Here is a 23,768-nt window from a genome sequence, read left to right as displayed (position 1 = left end):
CCATGAGCACGTCCATGTATGTGCGACGTCAACACCGATACACAACAGACCTCTCGATGGGAGCAGCTTCCTGCAGCAGGGGGCTCTGAGGGCTGGTAGCGATGATAGCCAGCTCAGTCAGCCAGTTAGTATGAGGGGAACCAGCTATACACTCCTGACGGGACACACCAGCCCCCACATGGAACAGGACTGGAGAGGACGGGCTCTCGTCCAACTCCTGCAGCTCTGGCAGGTCATCTGGTGGGTAGGGAGAGACAAGATTGTTGATCAGTTCTGCAGTACAGAGAACAACAATACATGTATTTCATATCTCTGTGACATTGTACATTTTTCAATGGTAACTAAGACTTTATTATGTAATAAGCTGGTAGGCTATCTTGTGTGTAGGCTAGCTGGTAGGCTATCTTGTCTGTAGGCTAGCTGGTAGGCTATCTTGTGTGTAGGCTAGCTGGTAGGCTATCTTGTGTGTAGGCTAGCTGGTAGGCTATCTTGTGTGTAGGCTAGCTGGTAGGCTATCACATATGTGGCACAGGGGTCTGCATCTCAGTGCCTGAGGTGTCACTACAGACACCCTGGTTCGATTCCAGGCTGTTACACAAACGGCCGTGATTGGGAGTCCCATAGGGCAGCACACAATTGACCCGGCATTGTCCAGGTTTGGCCGGTGTTGGTCGTCATTGTAAATAAGAATTTGTCCTTAACTGACTTGCCTAGTTAAATAAAGGTTACATTTGAGAATAAAAAAAATATGTATATATTTTTTTTATAGGCATATTACATGGGTACTATATAAGAACAGATATTTACCATACTCCATGGGAGTGGAGGGACAGTCACGTGAGGAGGGCAGAGCCTTTAGACGATCAAATGAGTCCTCCATTCTATTAGCATCCATCTTTGGTTCCTCTACTCGTTCAGTCTAAACTGGACTGTAAACACTGGAGACACAATGATAAATTACAATACCAGAATCTGACCAAAACAAGAGGCATGCATGTAAAATATACAAAATGGGGAAAACATATGCTTATATTATTTGTCTTTTTAATTAGGTGACTATTTAAACGCTAGACTTATGTAGTGTATATTTGCATAGTATATTTATAGGAGATGAATCAAAGAAAATGCATTGGTTAAATGTTTTATATATTTCAACTGCAACATTCATGGCATACGGTCATACATTTTTTTTTTTAAATCTAATTTGCAGGTAAGATCATTTCAATAATACAAGTCCATTGTCTGTGTGGACTACATAAAGAGCTGTCATGTGACCCATATGCATGCAGTAAAGGCATGCAGTCCTGGCTCGTTTATAAACTTTGGTAACTTCGCGCATGCGCAACAGAGCTCATTCATTCATAACTGCGTAACAATTGTCAATAACACTGTTACGTTCGTACAAACATTACACAACATATGGTTCGGGGGAAGAAAAAAAAAAACAGTCGCAATTAATAGTTTAAATAGATTTGTGATGGAATTGAAACGTTAACGATTACGATAACGCCATTTGAATTATGTAACTGCTAGCGTTACATTTGTATCACATAGAAGGTGCTGAAGACAATAACAAAGACGCTTTCTGCTACTCCGTCACCTTAGCTAGAAATGGCTGAATGGTACGTAGCCAATTTGTAACGTTATTGTTTAGACCTAAATTGTATCCTATTCGTAACGTTGAGACTAGATCTAGCATGCGAATGAATGGCCCGATCATAAATATTGCGCAATATATTTATTGACATTTTGATTCCTGGAAAACTAGCTAGATGACACTTTGAAATGTGAAAACAGATCTTTGTCCAATGACTTTCATTGTAAACAGGTGTCTCTCTTGCTGTTTTGAGCATTGTCAGGAGGGGCTTTGCCTCGCTGACAGCTAACGGTAGCTAGAAAGGAACAAACTCACTTGTAAACAAAAGAATGTCAACAAGTTCAGACACGACAAAAACGCTGTGATCGAAATTGTCTAATGAATGAAGCGAAAACGATACAAGATGTAAGTTGGAAGTTGTTTTTTTGTTGTTGACCAAAACCTTTTTTCTCCTCCACATTCGTCTCTCTACTTTTGGAAGTGGGCTCTTTTTTGTTTGTTTGTTTTGTTTTTTTGTCACTATCTTGACGAATAGCTAACAAGCTGCTAGCCTAGCATGCTAATGTTACAACCAAAACAACAAACGTCACAATGAAAAAAAATGTGTGTAGAATAAGTTGTCATTCGACATCGAACGGTTGAATGAAAACCGTTAAATTACACAAAACGACACGCACCGAATAAATGACATTACACTGCTTATTTTTCTAGATGAGTTAGTCTTTTGTTTCTGAGAAATCTATTCAACTCACCAAACATGTCGCCATCAAGTAACTCTCTGGCAAATTACTGAAGGGGTGGGAACGAATACTTCCAAACACGGTCGTCTATTGGACGATAATAACGTCAATAAAGCGAATCTCTAATCGTGATTGGTGAGTTCTTGAGGGTACTGTAAATGGGCATGGTTAGGTTTGTTGATCAAACGCCCATTGGCTGAATGTGCACGTCCGTTATATCACAGGAACAGCTCATTGGTCATAACAAGTAGAAGACGAGATATTCCTTTGTTATTGAAACTCACACGAATCCCTTATATTATACTTGTCGAATAACAATGTAATATCAACGTTGTCTGAGTTCATTTGACAAAGCCTTGTCCATGTTATAGTGGAGAGATCCAAATAATAAATATTGACATTATTACATGGTCAGGTACAGCTATTACAGTTACATAAATGTGACATACTGTACAACTGTGACTGAGGTTGTGGTACAATTGTGTAATTACAATCTAAAACATTTTTACATTATGTAACAATTCATCACAATCAACTGCTGTACACACTGTACCTACCTAGACTTGTCCGTGTAAAATGGGACCCAGTTGTGCACCCGTTGATGCTCACCATAGCAGTTGCAACACAGAGATGCAACATATAGATGCATATAATAGAGATTGTCATTATTAATATTTTCACCTTGAACGAAGTTAGTGTCTAAAGAAAATAAGCATAGCAGCTTCTTAATACAAAACTGTTCTTTATTGTACTGAAAAGTGAGATATAACCAACAACAGGCAATAATACTGGATTTCCTCCTCAGATATATCCACAGTTCCAGTCTGTTTTGTGAACCTTATTCACAAAACTGCACTGCCAAAAAAACTAATGGTATAATACCTCATGTATAAGCCATTTTGTTCACAAACTAATGGAACCAAAAACACAATGGAAAGCAAACAATGGGAAATTCAACCACTGGAGGTGCTATTGAGAAAGAGAGAGAGGGGGGAGAGGTTGGTATTGAGAGAGAGAAAGGGAGAGAGAGAAGTTGCTATTGAGAGAGAGAGAGGTTGCTATTGAGAGAGAGCAAGAGAGAGAGAAGTTGCTATTGAGAGAGAAAAAGAGAGGTTGCTATTGAGAGAGCAGGGGTCCATTGTGAACTACTTCTTAAAGGTACAGGTTGTTTGTTATTTATCATTTATAGGTAGACAGCAATACTTATAATAATGCCTGTGTCCCGAATGGCACCCGATTCCCTATATAGTGCACTACCTTTGATCAGGGCCCATAGTAGGGAATAGGATGACATTTGGGACACACATTATCAATATCCTTTGACGTCATTGCTAAAGCTTCATATTATTATGTTTTACTGGCACATGAGAACAGTTGAATTTAATACTTAAAAATGTACATTTAAGATGAGAAACACATGGAAATAGACTACATGGCAAAAAGTATGTGGACACCTGCTTGTCAAACATCTCATTCCAAAATCATGGGCATTAATATGGACTTGGTCCCCCCTTTTCTGCTATAACAGCCTCCACTCTTCTGGGAAGGCTTTCCACTAGATGTTGGAACATTGCTGCTATAACAGCCTCCCCTCTTCTGGGAAGGCTTTCCACTAGATGTTGGAACATTGCTGCGGGGACTTGCTTCCATTATGCCACAAGAGCATTAGTGAGGTCGGGTACTGATGTTGGGCGATTAGGCCTGGCTCGCAGTCGGCATTCCAATTCATCCCAAAGGTGTTCGATGGAGTTGAGGTCAGGGCTTTGTGCAGGCCAGTCAAGTTATTCCACCCCGATCTTTTTCAAACCATTTCTGTATGGACCTCGCTTTGTGCACGGGGGTATTTGTCATGCTGAAACAGGAAAGGGCCTACCCCAACTTGTTGCCACAAAGTTGGAAGTACAGAATCGTCTGGAATGTCATTGTATTCTGTAACGTTATGTTTTCCCTTCACTGGAACTAAGGGGCCTTTCCCGAACCATGAAAAACAGCCCCAGACCATTACTCCTCCTCCACCAAACTTTACAGTTGCACTATGCATTCAGACAGGTAGCGTTCTCCTGGCATCCGCTAAACCCAGATTAGTCTGTCAGATTGCCAGATGGTGAAGCGTGATTCATCACTCCAGAGACGAGTTTCCACTGCTCCAGAATCCAATGATGTTGAGATTTACACCACTCCAGCCGACACTTGGCATTGCGCATTGTGATCTTAAGCTTGTGTACGGCAGCTCGGCCATGGAAACCCATTTCATGAAGTTCCCAACGAACAGTTCTTGTGCTTCCAGAGGCAATTTGGAACATGGTAGAGTGTTGCAACCGAGGACAGATGATTTTTACATGCTACGAGCTACAGCACTCGGCGGTCCCGTTCTGTGAGCTTGTGTGGCCTACCACTTCGTGGCTGAGCCCTTGTTGCTCCTAGACGTTTACACTTCACAATAACAGCACTTACAGTTGACTGGGGCAGCTCTAGCAGGGCAGAAATATGACAAAATGACTTGTTGGATAGGGGGCATCCTATGACGGTGCCACGTTGAAAGTCACTGAGGTCTTCAGTACGGGTCATTCTAATGCCAATGTTTGTCTATGGAGATTGCATGGCTGTGTCCTCGATGTTATACACCTGTCAGCAACAGGTGTGGCTGAAATAGCCGAATCCACTAATCTGAAGGGTTGTCCACATACTTTTTTGCAAACTATGTCGTGTGAACTAGCTCAAGAAGACAATAATGTGGTCAAATACAATTATTACAGTGGATAGTGTCTAATGCTGCAGTACTGAGGAATCAAGAACTTGAAGACAATAAAGTGGTCAAATACCATTATTATAGTGGTGAATGTCTAATGCTATAGTGCTGAGGAATCAAGAGCTTGAAAGTGTGTAATACTTGGTCAGCCAACTGTTTTCAAAACTATCAGCCATCTTTTTTTAATAACTTCTTAAAACCTCTACAGGATTGGTGGGTCCCCCGCGGGAAGGTTGAGCTAACGTAGGCTAATGCGATTAGCATGAGGTTGTAAGTAACAAGAACATTTCCCAGGACATAGACATATCTGATATATGCAGAAAGCTTAAATGCTTGTTAATCTAACTGCACTGTCCAATTTACAGTAGCTGTTACAGTGAAATAATACCATGCTATTGTTTGAGGAGAGTGCACAGTTATGAACTTGAAAATGTATTAATAAGCCAATTAGGCACATTTGGGCAGTCTTGATACATTTTGAACAGAAATGCAATGGTTCATTGGATCAGTCTAAAACGTTGCACATACACTGCTGCCATCTAGTGGCCAAAATCTAAATTGCACCTGGGCTGGTATAATACATTATGGCCTTTCTCTTGCATTTCAAAGATGGTACAAAAAAAAAAAAACTTGTTTTTTCTTTGTATTATCTTTTACCAGATCTAATGTGTTATATTCTCCTATATTCATTTCACATGGTATCAAGAATATGCATATCCTTGCTTCAGGTCCTGAGCTACAGGCAGTTAGATTTGGGTATGTCATTTTATGGCGAAAATATAAGATTCTTAACTCTGTAAACACCACGTCAGCCATACCAGAGTGCAACGATAGGAAATCACATTGTTCAATTCATCCCTTGAATTTTATGGCACTATTTGTTGGTACAACTGTTCAACGTGGTTGTTGAAGCCAGAAAGGACATAGTTCCCCTGGGTATCCCCTAGCCTACAATGTACAGTATAAACCAACACCTTTACTGAAAATTATGTCAACATGAGAATATCAAATTATGAACACTTTAATGTGCAAGGTATGGATATTCGTGATTTGTTTACACGCTCATAATCTAGTAAGGATGTAATGACCTTTGGCACAAGATTTTTGAAGAAATATGACATGATCAGAGAATCGGAAAAGGCCAATTTATATTTTACATAACATAATAGTGATCAATAATATACAAAACAAGTGACTTAAAATGTCTTTGATAAATTCAATAAAATGTACATTTGTAAAAAATAAAATAAAATTTAAAAAAAAATAAATAAATAAGGAAAGTTGTGAGGACAGAACATATGAACATTTACGTTTTGGAATAACACAGATATCTTTGCTTCAATAAAAAAATATTACTCCCAAGTCAACGATCCTTCAAAAACCATTGTATGTTATCTGGAATCGATCCTGTATGTTTCTTCTTACCTATCTAACATACCGTGTTTCCTATTTTGTGAAAGAAAACCATACTTGACAAAGGTAGATATGGAAAAGTTACACACAAAGTGACAAGACTTTTTCCACTTCCCAATTTATGACATCATCATCATGCATCTCACTGTCTTTTTCCCCCTTCTGGTTTTCATGGGTTTATCTCCTCAATGTCAGTGGTGCTACATTCAAACAGAGTAACCAGCTGCTCTTCGTAATTTACAATGTTTCTCTTCATGATGTCCATGCAGGGGCCCAGCAACCTCTCAAACGCCTGCACGTCCATAACTAGTAAACACAAGAGGAGAGGTGTCAGTACACAGGATGGGAAGCCATAACTAGTAAACACAAGAGGAGAGGTGTCAGTACACAGGATGGGAAGCCATAACTAGTAAACACAAGAGGAGAGGTGTCAGTACACAGGATGGGAAGCCATAACTAGTAAACACAAGAGGAGAGGTGTCAGTACACAGGATGGGAAGCCATAACTAGTAAACACAAGAGGAGAGGTGTCAGTACCCAGGATGGGAAGCCATAACTAGTAAACACAAGAGGAGAGGTGTCAGTACACAGGATGGGAAGCCATAACTAGTAAACACAAGAGGAGAGGTGTCAGTACACAGGATGGGAAGCCATAACTAGTAAACACAAGAGGAGAGGTGTCAGTACACAGGATGGGAAGCCATAACTAGTAAACACAAGAGGAGAGGTGTCAGTACACAGGATGGGAAGCCATAACTAGTAAACACAAGAGGAGAGGTGTCAGTACACAGGATGGGAAGCCATAACTAGTAAACAAAAGAGGAGAGGTGTCAGTACACAGGATGGGAAGCCATAACTAGTAAACAAAGAGGAGAGGTGTCAGTACACAGGATGGGAAGCCATAACTAGTAAACACAAGAGGAGAGGTGTCAACACCCAGGATGGGAAGCCATAACTAGTAAACACAAGAGGAGAGGTGTCAACACCCAGGATGGGAAGCCATAACTAGTAAACACAAGAGGAGAGGTGTCAGTACACAGGATGGGAAGCCATAACTAGTAAACACAAGAGGAGAGGTGTCAACACCCAGGATGGGAAGCCATAACTAGTAAACACAAGAGGAGAGGTGTCAGTACACAGGATGGGAAGCCATAACTAGTAAACACAAGAGGAGAGGTGTCAACACCCAGGATGGGAAGCCATAACTAGTAAACACAAGAGGAGAGGTGTCAACACCCAGGATGGGAAGCCATAACTAGTAAACACAAGAGGAGAGGTGTCAACACCCAGGATGGGAAGCCATAACTAGTAAACACAAGAGGAGAGGTGTCAGTACACAGGATGGGAAGCCATAACTAGTAAACACAAGAGGAGAGGTGTCAGTACACAGGATGGGAAGCCATAACTAGTAAACACAAGAGGAGAGATGTCAACACCCAGGATGGGAAGCCATAACTAGTAAACACAAGAGGAGAGATGTCAACACCCAGGATGGGAAGCCATAACTAGTAAACACAAGAGGAGAGATGTCAACACCCAGGATGGGAAGCCATAACTAGTAAACACAAGAGGAGAGGTGTCAACACCCAGGATGGGAAGCGGTGTGATTGTAAGCAGAGCTGTCCTCACATCACATGTACAGGTCCTAAAAAGGATCCACATGAACAACAACTCCACTTTGTTATCATGTAATAATACCCCTCTATTCCATGTTGTAATGTAAAGTGTTGCCATGTCACAACAAGTGAATGGCAGAAGGCTTCTGTTGGCTTTTACCTAAATACAGAAGTGCTTCTCTCAAAAGCTGGTGCTTTCAATAAGACAGTTATATCATGGACTGAAACAGGAAGTCAAACAGTTATATCATGGACTGAAACAGGAAGTCAAACAGAACATACGGTGTAGTAAATGCCGTACCTAAACACTTGACACTTCCCACAGCATAAGCTGAAGCAGCTCTGGGTTTGTTGGTGACGAGGGCCAGTTCTCCAAAGTACTGCCCCCTGGAGCATGTAGCTATATCCACATCCTCTTGGTCCTTTTTCGTCTAGAGAGAAGACATAAGAAAAGCAACATAAACAACATTAAATCCCACAAATCTATCCAAAGTAAACTTTTATTTTGATGGTGCATACATGAACTACTTTTATTTTATTTTTTTAAATCATCACAGAACAATGTAAAACTTACCCTGGTTCTCTTCATGGTGATTCTAACTTGACCAGATTCAACTATATAAAAACAATCTGCTAGATCACCCTGTAACAGAATATACAGGATTATGTTCAAATTTGAGAATAACAAATACATAACAAAGAATGACTGAAAGAAGTCCGTTCTAGTTGGGGATCATTTAACACGAACATAACATACTTAGCATACAAACGGTGGAATAATTTAGAACGAATACCTGAGAGATAATCTGTTCTCCATCGCAGAAGGCTCTAGAAGACAACACATCCACCACCTTCATTCTCTCTGAAAGCTGTGGGGAAAAAAGTGGGTTTGAGATTGGTTTCAAATTGGTTTAAATGGATCAGTTGGTTTTACTTTAAAAAATAATTGATTCTACTGGTAAAGAGAAAGAAAGTAGCAAAGTCTCAGACCTGCCGTCTTGCCAACTCCTATGGTCATTGTCATGCTAAACAACCATAGGAGTTGGCTAAACAGCACAAACAGGTCTCGGACCAGGCTATACATAACAAACATCTATACTGTACCTCTAATGATGTTAACAGTGGAAGTGATTCAATGAACTCCTCGTACAGTCTCCTCTTCAACGCGTTGTTCTTCACTATGATCCTCCTGAATGTCAGACGATCCTGCAGACAACAGAGTAGATCAATCATTTCTAATGGTAGGATGAAAACAGAGTAGATCAATCATTTCTAATGGTAGGATAAAAACAACAGAGTAGATCAATCATTTCTAATGGTAGGATGAAAACAGAGTAGATCAATCATTTCTAATGGTAGGATGAAAACAACAGAGTAGATCAATCATTTCTAATGGTAGGATGAAAACAGAGTAGATCAATCATTTCTAATGGTAGGATAAAAAAAACAGAGTAGATCAATCATTTCTAATGGTAGGATAAAAACAACAGAGTAGATCAATCATTTCTAATGGTAGGATGAAAACAACAGAGTAGATCAATCATTTCTAATGGTAAGATGAAAACAGAGTAGATCAATCATTTCTAATGGTAGGATAAAAACAACAGAGTAGATCAATCATTTCTAATGGTAGGATGAAAACAACAGAGTAGATCAATCATTTCTAATGGTAGGATGAAAACAGAGTAGATCAATCTTTTCTAATGGTAAGATAAACAACAGAATATATCAATCATTTCTAATGGTAAGATGAAAACAGAGTAGATTAATCATTTCTAATGGTAGGATAAAACAACAGAGTAAGATCAATCATTTCTAATGGTAGGATGAAAAAACAGAGTAGATCAATCATTTCTAATGGTAAGATGAAAACAGAACAGATTAATCATTTCTAATGGTAGGATAAAACAACAGAATATATCAATCATTTCTAATGGTAAGATGAAAACAACAGAGTAGATCAATCATTTCTAATGGTAAGATGAAAACAGATTAGATTAATCATTTCTAATGGTAGGATAAACCACATGACTCAACGGTCTAGATCAATCATTTCTAATGGTAGGATAAAACAGAGTTAGATCAATCATTTCTAATGGTAGGATGAAAACAGAGTAGATCAATCATTTCTAATGGTAAGATGAAAACAGAGTAGATCAATCATTTCTAATGGTAGGATAAAAACAACAGAGTAGATCAATCATTTCTAATGGTAAGATGAAAACAACAGAGTAGATCAATCATTTCTAATGGTAGGATAAACTAGAGTAGTTCAATCATTTCTAATGGTAAGATGAAAACAACATTTCTAATGGTAGGATGAAAACAACAAGTCATGTCGATGTCTGGCATTAGTGAAAGATACACTGAGTTTACCAAACATTAGGAACACATTCCTAATATTGAGTTGCATGAGGGTCATGGACTCTACAAGGTGTTGAAGGCGTTCCACAGGGATGCCGGCCTATGTTGACTCCAATGCTTCCCACAGTTGTGTCAAGTTGGCTGGATGTCCTTTGGGTGGTGGACCATTCTTGATACACACGGGAAACTGTTGAGCGTGAAAAACCCAGCAACATTGCAGTTCTTGACACAAAGTGGTGCGCCTGACACCTACTACCATACGCCATTCAAAGGCACTTAAAAACTTAGTTTTTTCCCCCTCAACCTCTGATTGACACATATACATAATACATGACTCAACGGTCTCAAGACTTAAAACTCCTTCTTTAATAACCTATCCCCTCCTTTTCATCTACACTGATTGAAGCAGATTTAACAAGTTACATCAATAAGGGACAATAGCTTTCAGCTGGATTCACCTGGTCAGTCTGTGTCATGGAAAGATTCATGTTTTGTGTCTCAATGTATATTCAAGACGCACACAGTCAAACCATTTGTGATTGTTTTGTTTACTAGTACAGTACTCCATTACCACTCCTAGAATATCTATAAACATTTTGTCCCTGTGTCCAACATAATATTGTCCAGCAGAGGGAGCTTTATCATTAAACACATGTCAAGATTTTCCACTAAAAAAGCAGCAGACGTATTATTATATCGAGGGAGCTTTATCATTAAACACATGTCAAGATTTTCCACTAAAAAAGCAGCAGACGTATTATTATATCATGGTCTGTGAGCATCCGGGGCTTTACACCTGGGAAAGGACACATGTACTGCTCATGTACAGTTCAGTGCTCTCCGCTCAGAGAGTACAGATTCTAGGAAGCACGTTGTTACAAAACAGTTATTTTACCTCACTGAGCTTTCTCAGCTGTTTCTCCACAACTAAATACATAGAGGCAGAATTCTGGCTATGTACCCATCTGAGCATAATGTACCTATAAGCAACTTACAACAGAGGGAGTCCATATAAAGTGAACGTGATCCCTGACACATTGACACCTGAGCCATTCATCACAATGCCAGTTTCTCCCCGAAAACAGTCAGCCACCGCTTACCCCATAATAGAATATGTACGGTTCAGTACTGTCTGGCACTGCATGTACTATGACAAACAGTTTAGGGAACAGAAGAGCATCCACTCACCAGGCACCAGAGGGCTCCGGGCGAGGTGGAGATGATGGTAGCAGCCCTGGGGGTGTTGTACATCAGGGCCAGCTCCCCAAAGCTCCCCTTGTTATCATAGGCTCCCACGGTCTTCTCTACACCATCAACCCTCATATAGATGTCAAAGGTCCCTCTGAGAGAGAGAGAGAGAGAGAGAGAGAGAGAGAGATATGGAGAAGGAAGAGAGAGAGAGAGAGATATGGAGAAGGAAGAGGGAGTGAGAGAGAGAGAAGGAAGAGAGTAAGAGAAAAAGATATGGAAAGGAAAGAGTGTGAGATGGAGGGGGAGAGAGAAATATGGAAAGGGAGGGAGAGAGAGAAATGGAGGGGGAAGGGAGAGAGAGAGTGAGAGAGAGAGAAGGAAGAGAGAGATGGAGGGGGAAGAGGGAGAGAGAGATGGAGGGAAGGAGAGAGAGATGGAGGGGAAGAGGGAGAGAGGGATGGAGGGGGAAGAGGGAGAGAGGGATGGAGGGGAAGAGGGAGAGAGGGATGGAGGGGAAGAGGGAGAGAGAGATGGAAGGGAAGAGGGAGAGAGAGATGGAGGGGAAGAGGGAGAGAGAGAGATGGAGGGGAAGAGGGAGAGAGAGAGATGGAGGGGAAGAGGGAGAGAGAAATGGAGAGGGGGGAGAGATGGGGAAGAGAGAGATGGAGGGGGAAGAGGGATAGAGATGGAGATTAAGAGGGAGAGAGAGAGATGGAGGGGAAGGGAAGAGATGGGAGAGAGAGGGATGGAGGGGAAGAGGGAGAGAGAGAGGGAGAGAGTGAGAGAGATGGAGGGGAAGAGGGATAGAGATGGAGATTATAAGAGGGAGAGAGAGCAAGATGGAGGGGGAAGAGGGAGAGAGCCAATTGGATCATATAACAGTCCTTTCAAGACAACTACTGTGATCTTTATTGGACCTTGTTTTGACCAGGTTAGTCTCATTGAGATTAACAAATCTCTTTTACAAGAGAGACCTGGCCAAGGTTTCAAACCACTTACAACATAAAGCACAAAGCTCTACAGTTTAAAATATACATTTACACACTGAGCACAAGAAGGTTTGGGGAAGTGTGGTGCAACTAGCACTTCTCCATCATAGTGTTAACCCTAGCTGAAATGATTAACTGAAAGGAAACTATTGCCAAATACACTGTGATGTAATGTAGCAAATTTAGGAAGTAACCCCGGCCGGCTGTCAGTCCAGTATGAAGGAAGCTAGTAGTTTCGCAAGCCAATGCTAACTAGCGTTAGCACAATAACTGGAAGTCTATGAGTATCTGCTAGCATGCTAAACTACCTCTAACTTCCTTCCTACTGGACCCAGAGACATGAAGTCTAATCTGAAGTAGATAAAGGGCATCATTGCTAACATCCCAAAGTATCCCATTTAACCGTTGAGCCAAGAGATCCAAACCTCTTGATGAGGTTGCTGCTACAGCATGTCAGGGTTTACCTTTCAATGACGTAGAAGTTGTCGCCATCGTCGTCTTCATCTATGATGTGTTCTCCTACCTCAAGGAACTTCTCAAACATGGCGTCCAGTACTTGGGAAAATTGTTCCTGTGATATTGGGAAAACAAACAAATAAATAACAATATCAAACTGAAACAAAGACCTGTGGATTATATTAAACTAGAAGTATATTCAATTAGAAAACCAACATTGTATTGGGTATTTGTAATGGTAAGGCCACATTACCCACTACACATGCCACAGCATCATCACAGTACAATATGTAGGATAAATGAATACTTGAACTTGATTCCTCTCTACATTCTGTTACAGTATTTCAAAATAACTAGCAAAAAAAAAATCCCACAGTGCACCGGGCCATGACAAAGTTACAGGCCCCGGGCTACGGTCTGTTCTTTTTTTTCTGTGTACAGTTAGTGTGTGTGTGTGTGTGTGTGTGTGTGTGTGTGTGTGTGTGTGTGTGTGTGTGTGTGTGTGTGTGTGTGTGTACAGAGTTCGTCAGTCCATTGAATAACAGCAGCCAGTGGGTGGAGGGGCAGAGAGGCCCACTCAGCCTAAAATGAGGGAATATTTCTTCAGTTTTACCGGGTCCAGGTTTTTGAACAGCAGAATGTCTCTGCAAGCCTCCTGTAGTCTCTGTCTCTGTTCGTCTGTTTTAGGATGGGTGACCTGGGAAAACACACACGCCACTCGTGTTATTCACAGAGAGACATTAAGAGAGGAAACGTCATTAACATGATGCCACCGTAACTCATTCATACCCCGTGCACTTCCTCCAATACCAAGTACAATATCAAGTGGAATCCAGATCCTGTAGTTCTTCTGTAGTGCTTTTCATTTGAACAGTAGCACTATTTTTGAAGTGGTACAGTCACTCCTCTGTCACTTCTCTGTCACTCCTCTGTCTGTCTGGGCCATCTTACCCTCTGTTCTTTGTCTTCCTCGTCTTCATCAGGGTTGAACGCCTCGGCACAAACTGTGTGATAGAAGAGATGAATGAAAGTTAGTGCAAGACATTCACATTCACTTAAAATACAACACAGTAAAGCAGAAATGTTCTGTGAAACGACATAGTCATTCCGAAGCCATACAAATGGTAAACAAAACAATCTAAGATAGTCCAGGATCCACGACTATATGGGGTGAGAGTGAGATTCTGGGAGTTTTAACAGGATTTCTACCATGATCCCACTTATCCCAGTCATATAAACAACTGTCTAATTGTGCTGAGATTAAGAGTCTTTGTGATGTACTTAACACCACGCCATTGTTTAAAGTGTGGGGGGCTAAAAAAATAAAAGGTTTCATCGACGTGACGTTTGTATAAACATCTAGATATGATCTCCTTCCTGTAAACTTACTCAATGCTCCGTGACATCACAGGGAGATTCAGTAGGACATATTTAAGCCTCACACTTTAAAACAGATCAGAAAGACTTTATACCCAACTGAACCAGAGCTCAGTCCTTCTACTTGTGAATGACAAAGCACATATCTGTTGTTTACACGTAACCTATATTTTATTTAGGATAGATCCTCATCTCAACACTGTCTGTCTGTCTGTCTGTCTGTCTGTCTGTCTGTCTGTCTGTCTGTATAACCTCAACCTCCCACACAGGAGACTAGGATAGATCCTCATCTCAACAATGTCTGTCTGTCTGTCTGTCTGTCTGTATAGCCTCAACCTCCCACACAGGAGACTAGGATAGATCCTCATCTCAACACTGTCCTCCTGCACCTGGTTTGAACTCATGTCACCCTACATCATTCACTGATGCATTTCCTTCCTGTTCTTCGCTAATGGAAGATAGAGATGAATTACCACCGTTGTCTCTACTGTAAGCAGAGGCCAAATGAAACACTGTGGAGAAACAGTTATGATTAATGACCTCCGTGTTTTAAATGCCTCAAATTTTTCCATATCAGTTATATATATAAAAAATAAAGTGCAGCCTGACTGTCAGTGTAACTTCAAAAGGTATCCTTGATAAGAGATTTACCGGGTTGTTTTATAGGTAGACTGCTGATTGAACGAAGAGGCCAGACAGAGTTAGTGCTGTACTGTATAAGATTGTGAAGATTCCTGGTAAAAGCATGTCAGTTATTGAAATGGTGGCAAGTGGTTCTAAAACAGACAATGGGGTGCTGACTGAATGACTGCTGACTGAATGACTGACTGAATGACTGCTGACTGAATGACTGCTGACTGAATGAATGACTGACTGAATGAATGACTGACTGAATGACTGCTGACTGACTGAATGACTGCTGACTGACTGAATGACTGCTGACTGAATGACTGACTGAATGACTGCTGACTGACTGAATGACTGCTGACTGACTGAATGACTGCTGACTGACTGAATGACTGCTGACTGAATGACTGCTGACTGAATGACCTCTCTGGGAATGGGTATCTCCCGGTTGAGAAGCTAAACCTACTACAGCAAAAGGCTTTTGTTCCAGCCCAGTAGTAATACACCTGCAGTTGTGTAAAGTACTTCAGTAAAAATACTTTAAAGTACTACTTAAGTAGTTTTTGTTGGGTATCTGTACTTTACTATTTATATGTTTGACAACTTTTACTTCACTACATTCCCAGAGAAAATAATGTACAATACCGTTCAAAAGTTTGGGGTCACTTTAGAAATGTCCTTTAAAAAAAAAAGCACATTTTTGTCCATTAAAATAACATCAAATTGATCAGAAATACAGTGTAGACATTGTTAATGTTGTAAATGACTATTGTAGCTGGAAACGGAAGATTTGTTATGGAATATCTACATAGGCGTACAGTGGTCCATTATCAGCAACCATCACTCCTGTGGAACACATGGCACATTGTGTTAGCTAAAATAATAAAATAAATACAATAAAACTGGCCTTCTTTAGACTAGTTGAGTATGTGGAGCATCAGCATTTGTAGATATTCCGTTAAAAACCTGCCGTTTCCAGCTACAATAGTCATTTACAACATTAACAATGTCTACACTGTATTTCTGATCAATTTTATGTTATTTTAATGGACAAAAAATGTGCTTAAGTATATTTTAGCAATTACATTTATTTTTGATACTTAAGTATATTTAAAACCATTTACTTTTACGCTTTTACTCAAGCAGTATTTTACTGGGTGACTTTCACTTTCACTTAAGTCATTTTCTATTACTGTATCTTTACTTTTACACAAGTACGACAATTGGGTACTTTTTCCAACACCTGACATAACAACAGACGTAACACACTCACCTGATGCTCTTCTAATGAATCGACTCATCACTGGAGCTGAAATAAGAGGTAAGCAAAATGTTAGGTGATCATATAGGATTCATTTGGGGATTCGTATAGGATTCAAATCAGATTCATATCGGATTCATATCGGATTACATTCCGTTAAGGCCAAAGAAAGAAAGAGAACTTCCATTATTGCAGTGATATCATACAGAGGAACGGATCAACACAGTGATATCATCAACATATCAACACAGTGATATCATCAACATATCAACACAGTGATATCACACAGAGGAACGGATCAACACAGTGATATCATCAACATATCAACACAGTGATATCATCAACATATCAACACAGTGATATCATCAACATATCAACACAGTGATATCAACACGGATCAACACAGTGATATCATCAACATATCAACACAGTGATATCATCAACATATCAACACAGTGATATCATCAACATATCAACACAGTGATATCACACAGAGGAACGGATCAACACAGTGATATCATCAACATATGATATCACACAGTGAGTGATATCATCAACATATCAACACAGTGATATCATCAACATATCAACACAGTGATATCATCAACATATCAACACAGTGATATCACACAGAGGAACGTATCAACACAGTGATATCATCAACATATCAACACAGTGATATCACACAGAGGAACGGATCAACACAGTGATATCATCAACATATCAACACAGTGATATCATCAACATATCAACACAGTGATATCATCAACATATCAACACAGTGATATCACACAGAGGAACGGATCAACACAGTGATATCATCAACATATCAACACAGTGATATCATCAACATATCAACACAGTGATATCATCAACATATCAACACAGTGATATCATCAACATATCAACACAGTGATATCATCAACATATCAACACAGTGATATCATCAACATATCAACACAGTGATATCATCAACATATCAACACAGTGATATCACACAGAGGAACGGATCAACACAGTGATATCACACAGAGGAACGTATCAACACAGTGATATCATCAACATATCAACACAGTGATATCATCAACATATCAACACAGTGATATCATCAACATATCAACACAGTGATATCATCAACATATCAACACAGTGATATCATCAACATATCAACACAGTGATTTCACACAGAGGAACGTATCAACACAGTGATATCATCAACATATCAACACAGTGATATCATCAACATATCAACACAGTGATATCACACAGAGGAACGTATCAACACAGTGATATCATCAACATATCAACACAGTGATATCATCAACATATCAACACAGTGATATCATTAACATATCAACACAGTGATATCACACAGAGGAACGGATCAACACAGTGATATCATCAACATATCAACACAGTGATATCATCAACATATCAACACAGTGATATCATCAACATATCAACACAGTGATATCACACAGAGGAACGGATCAACGCTGGCAACTGAATAATGGGTGAAAAGGACATTTGATCCACTGGGGATTGTTATAACAACATGCTAATAACAGATGTGACCTAGTGCTTTAATGCATATCCTCTCTCTTTGATAACGTCATCAAACCAGGTAAACCATAACTGCTATTGGTCAATATTGCCCATGCAGAGCTAACATGGCTGCCGTAGAATTGGCGGTGTTATGTAAATGCTTCGTAACACTTCAAACTGCACAAACTCCCTCTACTATATCTTTGGCTCTACATAAAACCAGGTATGCACGCACCCTTTGCTGAGCTAAAACTCCTAACAGGGAACAGCTGCTGAGTCCTTTGAATTGCATTTTGCTTCTCTGAACAAAATTTAATTGAGAATGAATTTAAAGCGTCAATGAACCAAAGCAATTTAAAACACTTTGCACTAGAACAATACCTCCACATGAAAAATACATTAGGTAAGAGGTCCCATCTCATCCATGAATACCTAGTTAGCCAGCCTCTCTCTCTCTTCCCCTCTCTCTCTCATCTAAATATAATTATGAGCCGAGGGCCTGGGTTGGTTGTGTTGTGTAAGGGGGAATTATAGGTCCTCTCACGGGCCATGAAAAGTGCAGTCAAGGCTTGCCAGTAACAGGAAGATTGAATGCACCGGTCCTGAAACAACCATCTCTCAGGGTTTGTACCATAGCTACATTACTAATTGTTTATAAAATAATAATCAGACACGTGATGGGTTGAAGCAAGATGGAACTCAGTCTGTGATGAGCTCAGACTGTTTACTTTAGATTCACTGACTACGGAAACCCAGGAGGCACAACTTTCCACAATACCATATGCATGTCGCACCAACATACATTTACAAAGGCATCGCATACTGTATGTCAGAGATAATCAACTAGATTCAGCCACAAGACAATTTTTTTTTTAAGTGGTTGGTCAGGGGGATGGAACATAATTACAAATGATTTATAGGACTGCAAATTGACCGCAAGAAGCCCAAACAGATATAATATTTGACTAAAACATCATCATTTGAAACCTTACTTACATTTGTTATACAATCACATATACAGTATCTCTCTATTATGCGTGGAAATACTTTGGACCAAAGATTTCCTAAATTAAAATTACTTGGAGCTGATTCGCTGGGCAAATAAAACCATCCGCGGGCCACCAAGTGGGGAACCCTGACATGTGTTGTCGTCACACTATTATAACAAACTGGAACGGAACATTGTGGTGATACTGTGTCAGGGCCAAGGGCTCATGGGAGTAATGTGACATTGGCTGCATGTAGCATTTCTGCAATCAGCCAAGGTCTTATCTTCTCTCTTCTAGTCTATTCTAGTCTATTCTATTCCATCTGCAAGCAGTAATCATGCATGGAGCTTGTTCTATTCTATATGCAAGCAGTAATCGTGCATGGGGCTTGTTCTATTCTATATGCAAGCAGTAATCGTGCATGGGGCTTGTTCTATTCTATATGCAAGCAGTAATCGTGCATGGGGCTTGTTCTATTCTATATGCAAGCAGTAATCGTGCATGGGGCTTGTTCTATTCTATATGCAAGCAGTAATCGTGCATGGGGCTTGTTCTATTCTATATGCAAGCAGTAATAGTGCATGGGGCTTGTTCCATATTCTATATACATGTGTTACATAAAATGTATAAACAGAGAATGTAGGCCAAGGCCTGTTGCAGCCTTGCCTAACGTTCCACTGCTCTACTGTTCGCTTCAGCCTGAGACTGCCATCACTGAAGTCGTTTGTAGTGAAGTAAAAAATTAGGGGGCGTTGTACAAAACAAAGTAATCAGCGATTGGATCATCTCTAACCAATCAGATGATCAAAGCCAATGTTGAATCTTCAAAACATCACTTTACCCATGTGTGTTCTTTTCTGGCTCTGGTCCAACCCATTGGTTTCGGAGACCAATCAGACGGTCTAGAATGGATTTTCATTCCAGGAATCTTCAAAGAGATACTCAGATCCCCAAACAATGAGGGGGTTCGATTGATCTGGCCCGGGCTACAACGAGGTATGGCCCACACGTCATCGCGAAAGTGGGGAGGGAACGAGCCTTTCTCAAATCAAACAATAATCTGCACCATTCCGCCATGTTGTCAACAAGGCAGCGTGGGGCATTGTTCAGAAAAATACATTTATTTTCCTTAAAATAAAATGTTAGAATTTTCCAACTATATAAATTTAATTGAGAAGGCAGATACAGCGTTTTTATCAAAAGCAATCACTTTTGCATGTGAAAACAAAGAATCCTACTCATTACTACACGTGCATAATTACATCACTTTTGTTTTGACACGGACAGAGCCGGACACCACCTGGTTCGCGCCCGGGAGGCAACCTGGTTCCAAATGGAATGCAATCAACTTTCAACCGGTGCAAAACACACCTACACGGGCGACCAGGCGAGATTAGTCGCACCCCCTCATTGGGGAGAAGAAACTAACGTCCGTGGGCGTGACGTAGCGTTTGGCCAGAAGAAGGAGTTTGGTAGCCAGGCAAATTGCAGCCCTGGGTGGCCAATCCTCCTAATAGCAGGCATCCAGACTTCCTCTTCAGTCAGGCTCCACAACCACTGAGTAATGGCATGCAAACCTGTCACAAACACTCCTCCACCCCCAACTGCTTTACTTTGAGACCTACAGAGCTGTACAATGCCAATAACATACTGTTGCATATGAAATGTAAAGGCCTATGCGATTCTTATCACGAGGACTGTATAGGCTCTTGTTCCCTCTGTAGTAACTTGGCCTACAAGCACTGTATAGCCCTAATGATGTCAAATGAAATCAGGATACGCTGTCGGTTAGAGATCAAAGGCTACACAGCTATACTGTATGTTCATTAGTATGCATATCAATCAGCCACCATGGCATGACCATATATGGGCAATACCAGCCCAGACAAAATAAATGCCATGGTGTTAGAATGTGGCAAGCAATTGCTAATCACACACCACTGGCTATATTCTCTCTAGGAGGCAAACATATTGCAAATGTTGGATTCCATTCCAATATTCCATTAGCTGCAGAATATAATATACACATGGTTATTATTCTTTACCAATGAATTCCTCTTCGTCACTCTCCTCTTCCTCTCCATTTTCAGAATCGATCTGCATGGCTTCGTCGATGAAATTGACCGCTTTCCCACTGGGTCGCGAAGCCGAATGTTGGTCATTGCCGAACGCGGCCCCGGTAGTCTCACTGTCCTTCAGTTGGGTGAAATACTGCAACGCGAACTCGAGCAAATCTCCCGGCTGATTCCGTAACACTTCCACGGTAAAGCTCTGCAACAGCTCCGTCAATCCTTCAGGAATTTCTATACTCATTCCTGATGTCAAATCTATGAGAAATACGAAATAAAATGTATAATGAATGTGCTTCCCAAATAACGAAATAATTCTATTTAATTATAAATACAAGAGACTGAAAAAAGTTAAACGAAAAATGAAAAAACGCTTAATTGCCCGGTGAATGTTTTATAAATCCACGTGCAATGTAGAGAATCCTTTCAGTATGTTGAATGAAAATGGCATCTTTTGCTGCTCTCACTGGCTACAGGAAACCCACGCACGTGACCCGAGAAACCATGGCAACCACCCACTCAGGGATTGCGTATGAGAAGCGAGCTGCAGCAATGCATAGGATGGCAAAAACTGCAGTGGCATGTTGTGAGCGTTGACTCATTTAATGTAACCAAACATAATCGCCTAGTCAGAGATGGACATAGCAAAAATGTGTGTAAGATTTGTATATATATATATATAAAATATATATATTTAAAAAAAAAAAAATATATATATATATATATATATATATATATATATATATATATATATATAAGGAATACCATTATGGCACTATGCATAAAGTATCTGGTAGTTGCTTCAGGCTATCCTATTGTAGTCTGTTCTGTTTACAGTCAGTGGTTCAAATTCAAGCTGGACAAATGGTCACATTTTACAGTAAATGGCCTATATTCTGTGTATTTTCCAACTATGTGTTAAATGATGTAAAGATAATTCCAGTTAAAAGCAACACACAAAAAAAGGGAGTACAATTAGACTGGCACTTCCTGTTCTGACCCACTTCCTTTCTGTCTTTAGGGAGGAAACATAATAAATCAGTCAGACTGGGTTATTGTCAAGGGACTAGGTTTCTGTGCTGAGCAGAGGACCAGCTTTTTTCTTTCCCTCTCAGACCCATTTTTACTGGAGATCGTTAAGGGACCTGTGGCCACTTTGCTGTAAAGAACTAGCCTGGTCCCAGATCTGTTTGTGCTTTTTTTGCCAACTCCTATGGGCCTTTTCACACCAATGACTATAGTGGATAGTGGTTGGTAAAATGCTACAAACAGATCTGGGACCAGTCACACAAATGCATGGAGTTTTCCCTCTTAATATACATTCTGTGTGTGTGTCCATCATCCTCACACAGTCAATTTTCATACGTAGAATTCAAGTAACAAACAATAGTTTGTATGTAATTCAAACCATGATGTATTGTTGTAATCCCAGCAAGGCAGTGTTCCCAAACTGTTGCAGATGTGACTGACTGTGCCCTCCTGGCCTTGTGGTTCGCAGTAGCCATCCAGTCTTTCCCCGGCAGATTTGGATGGAAGAATGTGGTATTAGTGGAATATCAGTGTGAGAACATTTGATACCAACCAACTCTAGGTGTGTAAAACATAGGGAGGTAGACATATATGTGTTTTGACACAGTATAACAACAATTTGATTTAAAATGTAATTCATTGTGGACACAATAGTACTAGAGCATTTCAGACTGGAGGGTTTTGAGAGAGTATTCTGTTTCCTGTTTATTAACAGATCGCGAGACATTACAGTTATAAGTAAACACTAAAAAATAACCTACATGTGTTTTCCTGTAGGCTTACTCCCTGATACACTCACTATACAGCAGTCTACACAACACCAACACCACCACCATCACCACCACCACCCCAACCATCAACACTATCCCAACCATCATCATTACCACCATCAACACCATAATCTTTGCTATGTGGATGTTTTATCTGTGGATGTTTAATCTGTGGATCTGTGGATGTTTGATCTGTGGATGTGTGGATGTTTGATCTGTGGATCTGTGGATGTTTGATCTGTGGATCTTTGATATGTGGATGTTTGATCTGTGGATCTGTGGATGTTTGATCTGTGGATCTTTGATATGTGGATGTTTGATCTGTGGATCTGTGGATGTTTGATCTGTGGATCTTTGATATGTGGATGTTTGATCTGTGGATCTGTGGATGTTTTATCTGTGGATCTTTGATATGTGGATGTTTGATCTGTGGATCTGTGGATGTTTTATCTGTGGATCTTTGATCTGTGGATGTTTGATCTGTTTGTTTCTTCTAATCTATGGGTCAAGACACCCCCACGTGTTTTTATGGCAGGTCAACTAATTAACTTGTCCAAAAACCAGGCAGTTTGTTCAGGCTTGTTGAGTAGAACCAGGTAAACACAGTCAAACAACTGCCATGGAGCTTGACAGACCAGTGAAATCTAACAATATGTGGGCGTCGCCAAGCGGATCCAGTTGAATGTTGAAGACACAGTGATTTTGGGGGGTACCCAAGAAGCCAATGAAGAGTTAGCCGTGTATTCTTCAACAACATGGAGAAACATCAAAACAGTATGATGGCATTGGAAGAGAGTTGTTACCGCCGGGTGACGAAGATGAATTAAAAGTGTGACTGCGGGGGTGTGGCACGAATGGTACGGGCCCCGCCTTGGAACATCCCGGATCAATGATTTAAAAAAAGGGGGACATGGAATAGACAAACTGACGACATCGCTTTGAAGAGAATGTCTCAAGGATATAGTGACTTGGCGTTGTGAGGCCTT

At 40.4% G+C, this 23,768-nt stretch overlaps 2 protein-coding genes across 2 annotated transcripts in view; both read right to left on the bottom strand.

Moving 5' to 3' along the window:
* The window catches only part of LOC112238264 (HMG box-containing protein 1), a 10,623-nt gene extending 8,210 nt beyond the window's left edge, over positions 1–2,413 (bottom strand). The window contains exons 1-3 of the mRNA XM_042301847.1: positions 2,350–2,413; positions 808–938; positions 51–237 (exon numbers count right to left, since the gene is read on the bottom strand). Of these exons, the coding sequence (XP_042157781.1) occupies positions 51–237; positions 808–895 (275 nt within the window). The 5' untranslated portion in view covers positions 896–938; positions 2,350–2,413. The remainder of the gene's footprint in view (positions 1–50; positions 238–807; positions 939–2,349) is intronic.
* Positions 2,414–6,217: 3,804 nt separating this feature from the next.
* Positions 6,218–21,450, bottom strand: LOC112238265 (cAMP-dependent protein kinase type II-beta regulatory subunit-like). The gene is made up of 11 exons (XM_024406830.2): positions 20,960–21,450; positions 16,393–16,428; positions 14,067–14,119; positions 13,729–13,812; positions 13,124–13,230; positions 11,668–11,821; positions 9,220–9,321; positions 8,910–8,984; positions 8,690–8,758; positions 8,417–8,546; positions 6,218–6,805 (listed from the first exon to the last, which is right to left on the bottom strand). The coding sequence occupies exons 1-11, from the start codon at positions 21,225–21,227 to the stop codon at positions 6,669–6,671; spliced, it is 1,215 nt and encodes a 404-aa protein (XP_024262598.1). The 5' UTR covers positions 21,228–21,450; the 3' UTR covers positions 6,218–6,668.
* Between the last annotated feature and the right edge of the window lie 2,318 nt (positions 21,451–23,768).

This window comes from Oncorhynchus tshawytscha, linkage group LG19 (genome assembly GCF_018296145.1).
Source record: "Oncorhynchus tshawytscha isolate Ot180627B linkage group LG19, Otsh_v2.0, whole genome shotgun sequence".
Lineage (NCBI taxonomy): Eukaryota > Metazoa > Chordata > Actinopteri > Salmoniformes > Salmonidae > Oncorhynchus > Oncorhynchus tshawytscha.
The sequence above is the reverse complement of the archived record's forward strand: the minus strand, read 5'-3'. Positions and strand labels throughout refer to the sequence as shown.

Bases quoted from the DNA above. Each gene is read 5' to 3' on its own strand.
- LOC112238265 (XM_024406830.2), bottom strand. From the start codon at position 21,227: ATGAGTATAGAAATTCCTGAAGGATTGACGGAGCTGTTGCAGAGCTTT. The intron at 13,813-14,066 runs GTAAGATGGCCC...GTGTTTTCCCAG, and splicing joins AGGAAGACAAAGAACAGAGG to GTCACCCATCCTAAAACAGA. The intron at 8,547-8,689 runs GTAAGTTTTACA...TCTTCTCTCTAG, and splicing joins TCACCATGAAGAGAACCAGG to ACGAAAAAGGACCAAGAGGA.